At 31.3% G+C, this 17,752-nt stretch overlaps 1 protein-coding gene and 1 long non-coding RNA gene across 2 annotated transcripts; one reads left to right on the top strand and one right to left on the bottom strand.

Annotated features, from left to right (window-relative positions):
- LOC148611648 (uncharacterized) lies at positions 1-8,818 on the bottom strand. The gene is made up of 9 exons (XM_088592378.1): positions 8,684-8,818; positions 7,828-7,839; positions 6,909-6,985; positions 5,781-5,852; positions 3,947-4,082; positions 3,428-3,516; positions 2,888-2,959; positions 740-863; positions 1-106 (listed from the first exon to the last, which is right to left on the bottom strand). The coding sequence occupies exons 1-9, from the start codon at positions 8,799-8,801 to the stop codon at positions 60-62; spliced, it is 747 nt and encodes a 248-aa protein (XP_088448504.1). The 5' UTR covers positions 8,802-8,818; the 3' UTR covers positions 1-59.
- Positions 8,819-8,825: 7 nt separating this feature from the next.
- Positions 8,826-16,960, top strand: LOC148611647 (uncharacterized). The gene is made up of 2 exons (XR_015924162.1): positions 8,826-9,038; positions 11,848-16,960. It is a non-coding gene; the product is annotated as an uncharacterized LOC148611647 (long non-coding RNA).
- The last annotated feature ends 792 nt before the right edge of the window (positions 16,961-17,752 follow it).

The following is a 17,752-nucleotide window of genomic DNA, read 5'->3' as shown; positions in this document are numbered from 1 at the left end:
TCTCTGATAGCTATTTAATTCATTTATGATAACAGACATTGATAAGTTAAGCAAGCTATTTATCCTTTCGTGGCGTTCGTGAAGTGATGTCCTAGTTTAACATGCTCTGGAAAAGAAAGAAATAATTGGTTGATAAATAAAAAAAAAAAAAAAAAAAGAAAAAAAAAAGAAAACCTCCCTCCCAGTTTAACACATCAATTCACACTGTTGGACAGAAGTGATACATCACCGACGTCTACATTCTGCTGACAATCTTTGTATTTTTTCGTCTGAATTTCAAAATAAAGACCTTTGAATTAACCCAATATAATTTGTAAATTTCTGACGTTGAGGAAAATTATCTTAGTTCTGTTCATTGTATGTTCACAAAAAGACCTTATCTAAGTTTTTATTGTTAATTCTTGATCGAATGCTTTTCTTCGAAATCGATGTCAACAAACAGCTTCGCAAAATTGTCAATGTAAAAAGAATAGTTATACATGTAAAGGTCAAAAGTTTAATTTGCTTTAGCATGACAAATACACTTTAAATGGTTGGAACGGTCCACAACGTATTGTTTTTTTTCAAAATGATTAACTTTTTACACTTCTTTATTTCAGTTGACTTCATTGTTCATGAAACCAAGCAGATCATTGAACCTTCAATTGTTCTTTTCATACTGCGTATCGATTCGAAGACAATGCAGTTTACGATGGAATTATCAGTATGAGAGGGGATGAAACCTTAACTAAATTTGTACCTATAGCTTCACATCCAGCAATATTGCAATGAGCCGTTTTACAGCATCCACCACAAAGCTGTGCAAACCCTTGACGTTTTCCGTGAGGAACGTGACTACCTAAGCTCATATATCGCTGACAGACCTAAAGAAAGCAAGTAACTCAAAATTTAACCCAGAATTTCTTTTTGCTATGTAGTCTAACAAAAATAATGATAAGAACTCTTAAAAATTACGACAGTTTAAAAATATACAATATTAAAAATATATCGGCAAAACATATCGAAGCGTCATTGATAGGACAATAATCCAACCTGGACATTCCTGAACATGAAACAAAGATGATCTACGCACACAATGTAGTGAACCATGTAAAATATATTACATGTAAACCTGGACATTAAGACGAGACTTAACGCAAAAAAACTAAAGCACTGGCAATATGAACTTCACACACACAAAAAAAAAAACAAAAACACAAAAAAAGGGAGTGACATCAGGTGCTCCGGAAAGATGTAAGTCTCGTCACGTGACTCCGTGATTTCATGAGAATGGGTCCTCAGCTCCCATTCAAATGCATAGAGATTCGTCATTAACATAGCATTAAGTTCAATGTTAAAAACAAAATATATTTTTGTGAAAAAATACTGATAAAAAATGACAAATATTTAGTTCTTCTGAATAAAAATGTTAAGAAAAGCATAGAAATAGAAGATTTTGCATAGTGATACAGCGTTTTCATTTCCCGGAAGTGAACAATAAAATGCAGACCGGCCTTCGGATTTCAATACGTTCTACATCTAAAATTCCGGAAGAAAAACTGAAACTAGAACGAGACTTACAAACCCTATTGCAAGTGATTATAATCTGGTAATAGTCCAGCAACAACATCTAACAAGAATTCATAGAGAAATGATCATATATAGGTAACACGTATACTCCATAAGGAACTTAAAGTAATTGCAAACTCAAAAAATATCATAGTAAGTGTAAAATTAGTCGTGTTGATGGCGTTGTAATTAAACTAGCATTGTCATGATACCTTGCGACTTCTTGTGGATTCGACAACGCACGAACGGGGAGGTTGATTTTTTTTCTGTTTTTTTTTTTTTCGGAACGGTCTGCATGATCAGTTGAATTGCTAAAAAAATCTTGGTGGAATTGGAAATACTGTACAGACCTATATGAAATTTATAGAGTCATTTTAACTTTCCTAATATCAATTATATCCGAAAGGAACTTAAAAAGGGTAGGATGGTGCTTATGAAACAAACGAACAAACATTCAATAAACAACGTGAAACTTCGGTTAGTTTGTGAGTAACATGTACATTGTACAACTTTAAACACCAGATCGGATACGATATGCTAACACTCATAAATAGGTAATTAAATGATAATATGAATCGGAAATCCATCGCGTTTATTGTTGCTTACAAATACTCTCATATTACGTAACCGCAAAAATGGCTACAGTTAGTTCAAAACAATTATTTTGCCGCTTAAAAATTCAATAATTAATAATTTTGCATCCTTTTACCCACAGTATGCCGTGAAGCACTTTATTTTTTTCCTCTCGCTAAAATAATACGTATACAAATCTTCTGAAAAACATTTTATCGATATGTCTAGACTTCAGAACTGTATGTAGAATTGAGTATAGATAGTAATGGAAGGTATAAGTCTAGATTAAACAAGATTCTCTTTACAGAGCCTTAAAGTACACATTTATCTATACATTTCACTTGTTAACTAACTTTAAATTTTCTGAAACTGCTATACTACTATTATAGTGCAGATATGTTAGTATTTACATATATATATACAGTCGTCTGTTTATTGCTGTTATGGTATTGTATTATTTTGAAGAGAATGAATTAATATTTCAAAAAAAAAACCAAAAAAAAAACAAAACAAAACAAAACAAAAAGCAACAAAAAAAAGAGAAAGAAATAAGTAAATAAATAAAAAACCAAAAAAAAAAAAAAACACACAACAAAAACAAAAACAAACAAATAAACAGTACAAAGATATTATCATTGTTCTGTCAAACTACGTAACCAGAAAAATACATGCAAATTTCGCTCTTAAATACATACGTGCATGAGCAAAGGAAATTTAGATTAGTTAAGGCTATGAGATTGCGCATTTTATTTTTATGGAAACTTACTGTTTTGAGACGACACCCAAGTTTATGACGAATGTCTCCTCTATCATTGTAGTAGATATCAGCATAACATTCCTGTACAGGCATGTCAGTTAAGTGAATAGTTAGACAAGTTTGAAATCTGCTCCATGTACCAAATTTAATTCATAATAATGGAAGTAAATATATAACAAACGCATGGTCTTTGTACTTGGTGTAAATTCATTTGGCTCTCGTGCAGTTCTGTGCATTTAAAATGCTTGTTCAGCTTTCATTTCTAACGAAAATGTTACACATGTTTGGAAATGTCCTTTTGTTCAAACACATGACAAAATAGTGATGTATATTATGTCTGTACATTTGTAAGAAGGGATATAATAGTACGTCTTGTTTTTAGGTTTATTGCATTATGATCCTTGTCACACTCATCCATAGCTCGCAGTACAACTTAAAACATTCAGCACAATGCTGATTGTATTACAAAAAAAAAAAAAGAAAGTTTGGATTGTATGATTTTAGCGCCTCTATTTGAACTATAAACAACAATATAAACAAATGTTTTACGTTTTCTTCTGGGCAAGCAACAAGGGTTTCACAAGCTGCTAAATCCTCAATATCGTCACATTGGTAACACTGCAAATTAGGCGCTGGTGCTGAAATATTTGTTGTACGTTAATATCCGATGTGATGGCGTACAATTGTATAAAAAAACAAAAAACAAACAAAAAACAAACAAACAAAAAAAAACAAAAAACAAAGAAAATAAAGTTTGAATATAGATATTATTTCTTGACCAGTATCAACGCTACTGGTGTCAGTGGACCGTAATCACAGTAATTCGGTGGGATATACTTGTAGTTATTTCTTTTTTGGGGGGATACATACTCTCGTTTGATGTTCTTTTCTTATAATTGCATAATTGTGTAATTAAAACTATATTTTTATTTCGTAGATAAAGATTTTATCGGTAACGGTTTGGTAATTTAAATATGACATAAAATGTTGGTAAGATCGACGTTTATGATATTTTTTCAGAAGTGCACACTTACGTTGACAGCAATGATACAGTTGATATTGCCTTACTTGTTGTGTCAGTGCAAATAGCGTTGTTACAGTAATCTTTCTCACAGCACTGTGTGCAGAGATGTATGACATTTCGCTTTCCAAATACATTCTCTGCTTCTCTCTTTCCGCTCAGTGTTGACAGTAGTCTACATACCTTCATTAAAATAAATAACAATACATAAGAATTGAAAATTCAAAACACCTTAAAATCAAATGTGAACATCAAAAGCGATTCTTCATCTTTACGTGCATTTAGAACATGAAAGTATGCTTTACCAAACAAGCATGGTTCAGCTCCCTTTTACCAAAGATTCGTATATGCTTGATGTTTGCCGATTTATTCAATTTAAAACGTAGCCTCTATTTTTTTTAAAACTTCCTCTGATCTCCATGACAGGACTCGAGAGATTCATAGTTAAAGATATACTAAAATCTTGACTGCCATGAGACTAAACCAACAAAGTAGAAACAACGAATCTAAAACAACACAATACTTAAAGCAAGTTCAAGCAAATTATGAATGAAAACACAAGGCGGTTTCCATCTTGATTGATCAATGGACCCGATAGGGTATAATTCATTTCTAAAATGTACAAGTAGTTTGAACAAGGAGAAGGACAAATTGTGGGAGATCGGTGAAGCTAGTAGAATTAAACAAAATGAGACAACAACCCAGTTACATCAAATGTAATTGTTTGCTCTCCTACACGAAACAGAAAGCTATTAGCTTTCAATGTTATTATTAAAATCATTTTATGTATACAAAGTAAGGATTGCTTAAAATAATAATAAAACAACGCGACATGTACATGATACAATCCTATCTCTCTCTTTTTATTATGAGAATTATACCATTTTTCTTAATTACAGAGATTCTCTGATGTCAACTTTTCTTATTTATGAATAATAGACTTGTTATAAGATCTAGGTAATAATTCTATCTATCGTGGGTGAAGCAAAAGAAATAAAGTCCAACAAAGGGGTTTAGGAAAACTTTTGATAGACATTATTGGTTTTCCAAGAGAACAAAATCTATGATGACATTCTTTGTCAACTGTAAGTAATTATCTATATGGTCTCAATTCTCTAAAGTCAAATCCTGAAAGAAACTGCTTGGCTTAACACGACAAGTTTCATTTTTATAAGTTTAAAAAGATGTTAAAAGCTAATACTAAAATCAGTTCTTTATATCTACATAATCAAACTCCTACATTATATATCCAAGAACAGTACAGTTCTTTAAAAAGAAATTTTCCGGACTATCCCTGGAGGAATACAGGCATATTTTACGATGGGAAAGTATTGGAAAGTGTGTCGCATAAATGTACATTTAGTGCTGTACCATTTAAAATGTCAGAAGGACTTTATCATAAATATCAGTTATTATTGCTTGTTTGAAATGATAAATTGAAGTAAAACAAAAAATCAAGCGATTAAAACACGCTAAAAGAATAGCAAAAACAATGATTCACCAATGGAAGAACAGAAGCGTGGCAATCAAAAAAGTCTAATAAAAAACAACTACATCAACAAATAAAACACCCCCACCCACCTCCCACCCCCCCAAAAAAAAACAAAAAAAAAACAAAACAAAACAAAACAAAACAAAAATAAAATACAAAACAAAAACAAAAAACAAAAACAAAAACAAACAACAAACAACAGCAACAACAAAAAACAAACAAAAACAAAAAAGTTGCAAAACTTATAATGAGAAAAAAATAATAAAACAAAAAATATAAACATGAACGAAAACAAACAAACCAACCAACAAAAAAAAAATAAATAAATAAAAAACACACACACACAGACTAAAAAATAGACACAATCTTCTTTCTTTCCACGTACTTACCCTGTCAGATTTACAACCGAGATTATATCTCATATGACCATTGCTGTTCAGGAATTTGTCTGTAAAGCAGTGCTAGAAATAAATAGAATTTAATACTTAAATTAAGATATATCCACACGTTTGAACCCAAATTAAATAAGAGAAAAGTCTTACAGCCAGTCATATATTTAAGTTCAGTTTAAATCTTGTTACTTGTCCAGTTAATTTCCTAAGACATTTCTTCGGATAATGGACGGACCAACTCTTTTATTTGAAGTCGAAAATGTTAATCGATAAAATTCTTACGAGCAACAAACTTTGAGCGTAGAATACGCTGTGTCTGTCTATTTGGTAAAATAATTTTCGATTTCAAAAGCTAATCTGTCGTGCATCTTCTGGAAATGATATTATTTATTGGTTCAGAAATTCATAAAAGTGATGGTGGTGTGGTGGTGTGTTGTTGGGAGGGGGGTCCGGACTAACATGTTCTCATAACAAGTTATACCGAAATGGAGATTATTTAAGACCAAGAAAGAACGTCATCTATTTTGATCTTTCATAGTTAAAGTAAGATACTCTGAAAAAAGTGGCTTTACCCCAATGTTCTATGTATAGACATTGCAACCACGTTTTATCACGGATCACAAACCCTAAAGTATGTTTTGCAGATTACCACGAGGAACACTCTTACAAAGGTTCATTTATGAATTATCAGTAGTTTCGAGAACATGTTTGAAGAATTGTTCAAATGTTAACTGACAACGACGACGACAGACGTTAAAGTGATGCAAATAGCTCACGTGGCTTTTTTTGGCCAGGCCTGGGTTTCATGAAATATCTCACCAAAACCCGAGTCTCTTCAATTTCAAGTGAAGTGATCTAATTGGTCTAAGTTTGAGTTGACGAAGTATCTGAAGAAGGAAATCTCAATCTGAGTTCATTTATGAAACAGGGTACAGGTGAACTAAAATTGAATTTTTTAAACGTACAAGAGAGTGGACATGTGACAGTTTTACGATTTTTCCAATGTATTTAAAAATGGTGAAAATAAGTTCATAACTCATTTGTAATATGTAACATGACGATATGTTTTTGTCGGCGCAAATGAAATGCATTTTTACCCGCACTGGACAATGTAGAATATCCTACCTCTCCAGCCGGACAGTTAATCGAACGTTCACAATCCACAGGTGAAGCTACGTCATTGCAGTTATAACACATGTATGCTGTCGAGAATACGAAGTAGCAAAATGAAAATATAAGAAAAAATAGGTGCATTGTTTTTTTATGTTGATCATGACCGTGATTATATAGGACGATCGTGAAAGATTGATCATTTAAATATATGGAACAATGGGTGAATTGTTTTCTTTTAATCATGATCATGATCATAGAGGATGATCAAGAAAGATTGACCATTAAATGATCAATGTATGAACCGTGATCTTTTATAATCATAGGTGGCGACCACCGTACTTAACTTTCAGTGAGAAAATAAAATACAAAAATCGCTTGCTCAGCATGTGTTATCGCTACTGGAGGTGGTTATCCTAACCTGGTTAAAAGTGAGTTTGAAAGTCTGATAAGGAATAACTTGGTAAAACATCCTCAACATATCTTTGAATTCTTATCTGATATTTCCTATGTTTTGATTGCAAAATTGTCAAACAAGACATCATGTCTTCTTCTTCAATATTCTGATTAATAAGTTGATTTTGTGTGAATAGACTTAGTAAAAAGGTATTGACGCCTGCGTCCGCTATTTTCAATATTGAACATACATTTGATAAAAAAAATGAACATAAAATGATCATTGAAATATATGATCATGATCAAATGAACCTAGATATGTTTAATCACAAAAATGATAAAAAAAATTGTATCATGCTCATAATGAAAAGTTAATCATAAACATGATCAAGATAACAAAATGCACCCAATGTCATATGCTTAGTACACACCAGGAATGAAATGAACATTTAGGTTAAAACAAGATCCAAAATGATCAAGATGTTATTTGAAAAAAAAAAAAGATTAATGGAAGTAATTGAGAATAGCGACTACTCACCACTGCAATGATCTTAAAAGAATCACATAAAAAATAACTTAATTTCACATTATTCTAAACTATATTAATAGTATAGTAAAGACTATTTCTATTGACATATGGTTTAAACTGAAATATTAAAAATGTAAAATATGACTCCCCCGAAAAGACTGAAACTTACTGTTTTAAGTAAAATAGTTAACTCTTTCGTTTTTTTTAGTAGTTGAATTTTATTTTGTTTGTAGTAGTGCTTTTAATATACATGAGGCGATTCTGATTATACTTTACGATCACTTGATGGAAGGTGTTTTTTTCCATAACTAGAAAATCATGACACAAGTGGAGTAAAAGGGACTTTTTCACAATTAAATGTTTCGAAGTATGTATATACTCGCATTTATTCATAAATATCTATCCTCTGCAAGTTTTGTATTATTACATACTAGGCGTGTATGTCAACCCTTAATGTTTGGAACAAAATTAGCAAGATATTTGCGTCCCAGTCTAAAATCCATTGTTATAGTCCCTCATAAACCAACCGTAATTAAGAACAGGGGACAATTACACGTGTTTGATGGTATTTATATAACAAAAGGTATCTGTATATTGACACCAATTTGTTTCTTCAATAAATAATATACCATTATATTAGAACAAAATATAAACTATAATATCCCGATGTTGTCAGTTTCGTAGGATAGATTGATTCCTATACAAAAAAAGCCATTCACTCAGCTGACATGCCATTAACTCGTGTAAAAGTTCAACGATATTGTACAACAAAACATGATTATAAACAGTATATGCCGTTCATGTAAATTTGTTTATGTGATATGATCATTAAATTAGGTCCAAAAAGTGGGTTTTCACATCTTACCTTTTAGAACGATGCTAAAAACAACAGCAGCGATACAAGAGAAAGAAGACATTTCCTCGTTCGGTCCTCTGTCAAGTAAAAGATAGGAACTGTATAGGATCACCCAGTACAGGGTCATTGATAAGGACAAAGGTCTAAATTATGTATTACAGTATGCGCTGAGAATAAAACAATGTGCATGTGACACATTGTCATCTGGTTCAAAGCTTAGCAGAATATTGTTCATTCTCATTTTGACTTTTGTGTGTACACGACGAAGATACACTGGAAGGCAGAAGGTCAATGGAAGTAGGAGATTTGGTTAGCCATAAAATCTGTTTAACCCACCAGTTCACTTTGAAATGCCTTTACAAAGGTAAACTTAAAGGATGGTTTGATTTTCTGGATTCAGTTCACCTATCATTTGATATTTCTTTTCCTGAGTTTTCATATCACAACTCATACGTTATGCTAGAGCTTGCCGAAACTACGCAGACTTTTGTATATAGTTAGACTTCTTACAATAAGGCTTCTGCAACAGGGTTATGTTGCTACATGATTCAAGTCATCACTACAGAAGTTTAATGGTCGTAATCATAAACTCGTGGATCGTTACGGTGTATCCATCTGCACCACGAAAACTGATTTTTTCATTATGTCCTTGTTTTCTTTCCTATTTCGTCTACCCTGGACTTTACGTTTTATGAGCAACTCGGCGGGTGTTTCTAGAAAAGCAGAGGACGCTTATTCTATCGGCGCACCTGGTCCATGCTCCCAGTTTTTAGTGGAGGCCGAGTTGCTCATTTACTTTTGTTGCTTTGTATGTATTTACTTTGGTTATTTTATGTTCTTTGTTGTGTGTGTGTGTGTTTTCCATATCCGTTCTTTGTTCATTGATTTCCACAAGAATCTTGGTTCCCCTGGATTACTCTTTGTTATTATTGTTATTGAATATTTTTAAAATGATAATGGCCACTCTTAAAATGTAGCATAAACAAACCATTTTATGCTAAAATATAACAACAATAATCAACGACTGAAAATTACACAGCAAATGCATATAACCAATAAATCAGGGTTGTACATCTCTTAAAATTTTCTCTTGTACTTGTCTCAATTCTAATTTATCATACAATCTTATTGATCTAATCGAATCCGCTTTCACCTATTGGAACTCTAATTAGATGACTTCACAAGTGGCGCCAGAGATTTTTTCAAAAGGAGCAGTTGGGTAACCTGGGGAGCAATTTCCCCCTAATAAAATATGTGAAAAATATGCAAAATATTCACTTATGTTTATAATACAATGCTGAATGACTGTTGGACTACGTTGCTTTCTGGATACCTTTCAATGGTTTGATATATATTTAATACATAAATATAACAAATGACTAATAAAGAGACCGGGCATTGTGTTTCCTGATCTTATTAACACCTTTAAACGATTAATAATACAATGTAGTTGCCCTGCAATACAATAACGCATATTACCAAGTGTTTGATATTTTCTCGAACGCCGGAACACGTTGGCTAAAGAGTTGTAGTTTGACAAGGCTGCAAGACTTTCAAGACTAAGATATTATGAGACTGTCCATGTAGAAACAAGATCTTATGCTATAGGTGGCACAGGACGAGTTTTATCCAACTACAAATTGTTTATTCCAATGTAATGTTAAACTCATTATAATGACAGGAGGAACAAAAGGATTTATCTGTACCAAAAGTGTATGACTCAGAATATATGTTCAATGTTCCCTGACAAATCAACTAATGAACAGAGATCAAAGAGTTATTCTTTCATTCCTATTTTTTCTGTGCGTTCTATGTAATTTATTTCATTCTTATCATTTCAGTAAATTATAAAACAATATTTTTTAGTAAACATGCGTTAGTGACCTCAAATAGTTAAAAATGTATTGAAAACAAATTTTGGCATGCACAACCCACTGCTTGGGTGTCCTTCCATGGACTCCCTCTTAATTTTTCATTCATTACCAGACTTCTAAGAAATTGATAAGATTTACTTTGTTATGAATACTAGGTCATGTAGTTTTGTAGTTCATTGTTCATTTGTGTCGCAAGATATTAATCGAGTGAGCACTTGAAAGCAATCTAACAAACCACTGGAACTGCAAGACAGATAATATCAGACACTCAAGGTATGATTTCGAGTTGTCTTACAAGGTATCTCCGAGGTATAGAACATCGAAATCTTACGCGAGAGTGTGTGTCTGAGATTTCCTAGTCTCGCATTTTTTTGACTGTTTTTAGTTCTTTCTTCCCGTATTTTTAAAATTAGTACACCATTTTAGAACGCCCTGCTTGCCGGAATTCTTTTGAATTTGAAGACGTGAAAAAACTTGTGATTGTGACGTCTTAAACATCACTTGTTTGATCTCATCCGTAGGTTAGGAACTTTCATTTGGCTAAAAATTGGAATACCCTTGTTTCTTTAGTGAGAAAATGATATCTCACATGGCTTAAAATAGGAATGTGATTGCCTCTAAAGTGAGAAAGTATATTTCACACGACTTAAAATAAGAATGCGATTATCTCTTTAGTAAGAAAAGGAAATTGCACATGACTAAAATAGGCAAGCATTGTCTCTTTGATATGAGAAACATATCTTAAATGGCTAAACAGAGGAATGTGCTTGTCATATGAGAACATATGGTTTTGAGTATCGTTCTAGCCGTGGTTCTAGTGATTTTACTGACTTAAAACCAATAAAAAAATAACCAAAAGGAGAGAATTTAAAACGACCATTTACATTTGAAAATAATGTTTATAGTCCTGTGTCTTGAGCTTAAATCGACTAAATAGAAATCGAAAAAAAAAAAAACAAAAACAAAAAACAAAAAAAAAAAAACAAAACAAAAAAAAAAAAACAAGGCAAATAAGGTGAAAATGAATAAACTTTTCTGTTCAAACAAGAATAGTAATGCGATTTCAAACAATTATATATTGATTTTGCTTTGTCATACTACTGAACATATAACGACCTTTGCTCTCGTGTTCACAATGTGTATTTAACAAAATGACCATTCAGACAAGGTATTCATTTTGATGTATTGAAATATTTTAATACTTAATGTCATTAAGTTTATATCGATTGCGTAAAATTGTCAATATCATAATTAAATATTTATATTTAAGAGAAACATAACGATATTTTTCTCATTCAGAACAAAGCTCTGCGTGGGAATAGGTGACCACGGTGACGTCAGAAAAACCGGTAGTAGGATCGTTCCGTACCAAAGGAAATTCTAGAAAGTCAAGTATCTCGTTTAAAGGTCATCTTTTCGGACATTGTTCATTTGTTATACTTCTACTGAAAGCAGACCTTAGAACTCTTTGTTACTACCTCCGACCATTTTCCACCGAAAAGTAAAGACTTAGGTAATCGACACCTATAGGAATTCAAGCTGGCCATTAATTTTTCAAACGAAAGAGAATATCATTCCTTGCCAACTTGTTTTCTATCTTGAAAATAAATTGTATCACCCTTGGTAGGGAAAATTTCATTAAGATAGTAATGAATACTGGGAACAAAAAAGTGTTAAATTTGTTATCGTCATTTATTCAAAACTCATATGAAATAAGAATGTCTATTGTGTATGGTCTTTGATGTTTTTTTTTTATTTTCCCACTCTTTTTCTTTAAATTTAAACTCCATATTTTGAAATGATATATTGATCTCAATGGTTCTACCGTGTAGATTAACATTAACACATATTTCTGCACAACTACTGTATAATTATTTGTATGTATACCTATATTTTGTAAATTGTATTATGCGCATATAGGTCTTAACCAATTATTGTAACTGTGTTTGAACCAATAAATATTTAGTATTTAAATATTTATTAATGACGTGGTAAATAAGGTCAAATAAAAGCCAATAAAACCAAGGTTAGATGGTCTGACGATGATTTTCATTCATTCATATTTGTTTAAGATTTCACATTAAGATGTTTTTTTTGTCAAATGTTTTTATAAACTGGTTCATTTGATTATATGACTTTAAGTATAAGTCAACAATTTTTGTACAATAACTCAAGTTAAAAGAAGGGTAATTTTGCTAGATCTTGGACAAGTTTCTGAAATAATAAAAAATCCCAAAGAAAAATGACCAAAAAATGAGTTTCATACCATAGTTTATGCGAATGTGTCATGCAGCACAATGTATACTAGTACTCAGGGATGAGATATTAGAATTCGTTTACTTTAATAATAATGATATCTTGACCCGATGGGTGTTTCTAGAAAAGCAGAAGACGCTTACCCTACCGGTGCACTTGGTCCATGCTCCCAGTTTTTAGTGGAGTCATTTGCTTTTGTTACTTTGTATGTATTATTTTAGTTACTTAATGTTCTTTTTGTGTATATCTGTTTTACATTTTTGGTCTTTGTCCCTGGATTACATTTTTTTGATTTCCGATAGGACCTTGGTTCCCTTGATTACTCATTGACTAAGTGGTTTGATGAAGTTGGTTTACGATGTACCTGACCTGATGACAAAGCAAAGTTTTAGGATTCTGTGATTCTTGATTAAAACTTTTACGTTTATTTTTTGGGCATATTGCTTGAAACTGTTCAAGAAAAGGTTTGTTTTAATCTAAAAACTACTCTTGTTTCAACATATTTTAATGTCAGAGTAACTTTCAATGCCATTATCAAATGTTCTATTTAATAAACCGACAACCCTTGATATTTAATTCAACAAACTTGGACCATGTCAATTTTGCTTAATCCTAAATTAAATTTCATATGCATTTAAATAAATTATTCAACATTTACATCACTTCAGAATAAGTTGTTCCATATATTGAGTGCCTATTATAAGAACCACTATTGTTAGATACTAGTCTGAACCTCTAGTACTATTTATATATATTTAAATAGAACTGATAGTAATAATCCTCAATGGAATGCCTCCTACTGCCCTTTCCTCGTTTGACCGTCTGAACTTGACCGTATATAATACTCTGTTGCTGATTAAAATAGCCACTAAAGAATATAGTCGATATAGAATAAAAATATGTCTTTTACTGAGGTAACAAAATATAATTTCTCCACTTTCAGTGAGTTTTGATATTTGAACATATACATAACTTTGTAGAACTTACACGGACAATATCTTAATCGTCTTACAAATACATGTTTAGAACAAGTTTATTCAACAAAATGTATTACTTATGAAACATTTATAAACGCCACCACGACCTTGTTCGACACTTTTAGTGTCCACTTTATTTCAATTTGTGGTTATCTGTTGTAATATATTATATTTTCCATAGGCTAGTGGGCACGCGTTTCCTTTTAGATTTTTTCTTTGTCGATTATGATTATGATTTTTCATAAATAAAACATATTTCAGACTTCTCATTCATGTTAAATTTTTGTTTTGTTTTCTTGGATTTCTGTGTGTCGTTGTTTCTGACTGCTTTGTTTATCTTAATTTCAAACTTTATCGCTTTAACGGTCATTTTCCCGTTCAAAAATAAATCTTAAAATTATCAGTTACTAAATTTTATATCGAAGTTGATCCTTAAGTATTGTTCTAAACATAGTTACACTTGATCTCACTAAATATATTTTTACGGTAAAAGAAATGCTTCCATCTACATAACCGATACACAGGCAAATATTGCTCACGTGAAACTTATATGAATTAAGCTTCATGTGAAATTAACGTGAATTTCACTACACATGATCTTCATGTAAAATTTCACATGAAAGTCACGTGAAGGCTTGATTCAAACGAATTTTACGATAAATCTGTCACAATTTTTTTTTCAATTCTTGCGAAAATTCATCTAAAATTTTGCCCAGGGCTATACTAAAAATTATTACTATTTCAGCATTTTTCAGTAAGCAAATTGTGTTCTGAGTTTGATATCATTTCGAATTCCCAAATGCAAATACTTTTTTCGGGGTACCCTTTCATGACTTGCCAAATTTCCAATAACTCATATGTCAATTAAGTATTAATTCTACTGAATATAAAAAAAATTATAGCAAATTCGCAACGTAAATCTCACATCGTAAATTGTCTATCGTTTTTCACCTGAATTGAGCAAATAAACACATCAATAAGTACAAACAAACATACACATTAGAAACATTTTCTTTTAATTCTTTTAATTAAAAATCTGAATTTGAATGAATACCGGGAAATATAACTTTTTATAATGTATTTTAAAATACTACTCGGATAAAACTTCTCGCATTTATTATACAAAAAACCTAATGCAACAAACTGCGTTTGGTAGCAGAATCGTAATATAAGATCAATGACATTTTCCACTTTCTAATCGTAGATTAAGTTTATATACCTTGTTTCAGGTTAGCATTAAATCTATTTGTGGTCTTCAAATTTCACGATAAGCATTTGATGCTTTATTAGTTTCTTAGGACGTTCTATACGACGTAATACCGAAAATTTCATCAACTAAATTGAAATCTAACGAGAAAGTGAGTTCTACTCAAAAGAAACCATGACTATTCCATGCAATATAAAAACCTACACGAAATCTTCAAATTGATTTGATAACAACATGAATGATGTTCGAAGGGGGAAAGTTTAAAATTCTCGCAATAGAAATCGAGAGGAAGTAAAAATTTCAAGTTGAATGAAATAGGAGCATAATAAATATTCGGTTGTTTTTTTTAACGTAACATGTGGATGTCAAAAGGTTTAGTGAACAGTTTGACAGCGGAGAGTACTAGTCCAAGATCTAGACCGTAAAATATATTATTCATTTAATTTCATGAGAATATAAACAATTACAATCATTCATGAAAATATTTTGGTCTACATGTATATATATATCTATTTTCTACTTTATAGCAAGCTAAAATGAATTCATACTTCTCTGTTTGCCGTGTTTTTGAAAATTCAGAACTCTTGTCCAAATTATTCAACGGTTGTTTAAAATGTTTATTGACACATTTTTATTGTTTGACGCAATTTAAGTATAGAATTGGTCCACAAAGTGAACAACACTTTCTATCAATGAATTTCGATATTGTTGGTGTCTAACAAATCACAAAAAGTATCAAAGGGAAGAGAATTATTTAAGAATGTAAATTAAACATGGGAAAATGTCAAAGTTTATTATTGCTATGAGCTACTTTCTTGTATTTTTTTAATCATTTTGAGTGACTGTTATTTCAGCGTAGGCATCGGGAACTGTTATTTTTAAACTTATATTGATGAAATTGTTTATTCGAATACATCAATACTAAAATTCATAATAAAAAAATGAAGCAACGCCCTTTATGATTACACTATATTGGAAGACAATGGTGTCACACACTGCTGAGATCTCTTTCAAATCAAGTGTTTTATCGCTTGAATACTTGTATTCATCTAAAGGAGAAGAAACAAAAGAATGAAGTTTCTTTTAATTTGTTGTTTTGAAACTGCTTTTGTATCTTTATGTTGTTTCTGTCTCGGTCCTAAGCGGATCCAAATACTTTTTGGTATTTAAAAATATTATTTCAATTTATTGAGTTGCTTTTTTCAATGTGAATTCGAAGCGTCAATATAAGCAATAGAAGTTTTCTTGCCATACTAAGTTACTTTATTTATTTCAAACTTGAAACTTGAACTTCTAGGTTTTTTTCTTTCGTATTGAATAATGTTACACGTCTAACGATGATAATATTTCATTACTGTAAAGTGAATATAATCAAATCAAAATCTTTGTTACAACTCACGTAAAAATCAATGGGACAAGTGATCAGCAGGCAAAAATCAACACTACATGTAAATTATACACGTTGCTGTTTGGCCTTGATATTACCTTTTCGGCGTTATGACGCGTCAGGCGAACTTGTTTTTCAATGCAAAGGACATGTAAAGTTCAACAGAACAATTAGCTTTTAATGAGCTTCACAATCGCTTAATTGGCGATAAACAAGAAACATTATGGCATAATTTAATGGTCATGACATGATTGAAATATTTCCATACAAATGACCATTAGTAACGTGATGGCTGAAATGTCTCACAAGAGCAATAATTATTAATCTTTGGTTCTGTTTGCTAAATACTTATGAATATTCCATTATAAGGTGTCACCGAAGCGACACATTCAGCTTACGTTTTTCTTGTACAAATATTTTGTAGAGATGGAATATCCTTGGAAGTAATTACTTAAGGGTTAACCTCAGGACTCTTCTACCAATAAACATGTGTCTAACAAATTGTATCTAAGGATAACATGGCACCTTTGTAAGATTATTTTTACGCAAAAATATATGTATAATGTAAATAAAATGTTTTCTTTAGATTTGTTTCTTCTGTTGTTGATTATTTGCAACGGAAACAAAGAAACACACATCAACAAATTAAAAAGGAACAACTAACACACACACACACACACATATAGAAAATAACAACATACATACAATTGTTTAAGATATGAAAGTGTATATGTGTTTATACCAGTGGCACTTAAAAGGTTTTGAAAGTTGAAAAAATGTGTAACAAAACTCACATATAGGCATTGAGAAGTTTAAGGATATTTTCCTTATATTTTCCTACACATTAACAATGAAGTTAGTATAACTAGAATAGGTAACGTGAATATGTCAAAGAGAAACAACCCGGGTAGAAAACTTCAGCCCAAGACCAGTAAATGTTTTGTCACTTCTTGAATATAACTAGAATAGGTAACGTGTATATGTCAAAGAGACAACAACCCGGGTTGAAAACGTCAGCCCAAGACCAGTAAATGTTTTGTCACTTCTTGAGTACATTCAAAGTCAAATCAATGGTTTTTAAATAAGTAAAATATATTTATGCAAGTAATAGACATGAATAGAGGATTTAAATAAGCCAGACAAAATGATACATAACCTCTCAATATATACATATACTTTATTCCGTTCAACTTAGGTTACACTTTAATAACAAATAATCATGCAAATTTTACAATGAATTTGATTTACACTTGAAGAACTAAGACAGAAATACGAATAACAGAACTAAAATATTAATAAATAGAATGCAATTGAAAAATAGAGTGGTTAAAACCGATTTATATTAATAAATATGATCAAAATTTAACAAGTTTCCAA

This window comes from Perna viridis, chromosome 7 (assembly GCF_037379345.1).
Source record: "Perna viridis isolate PV_CMFRI_1.1 ecotype Kerala chromosome 7, ASM3737934v1, whole genome shotgun sequence".
Taxonomy (NCBI): domain Eukaryota; kingdom Metazoa; phylum Mollusca; class Bivalvia; order Mytilida; family Mytilidae; genus Perna; species Perna viridis.
The sequence above is the reverse complement of the archived record's forward strand: the minus strand, read 5'-3'. Positions and strand labels throughout refer to the sequence as shown.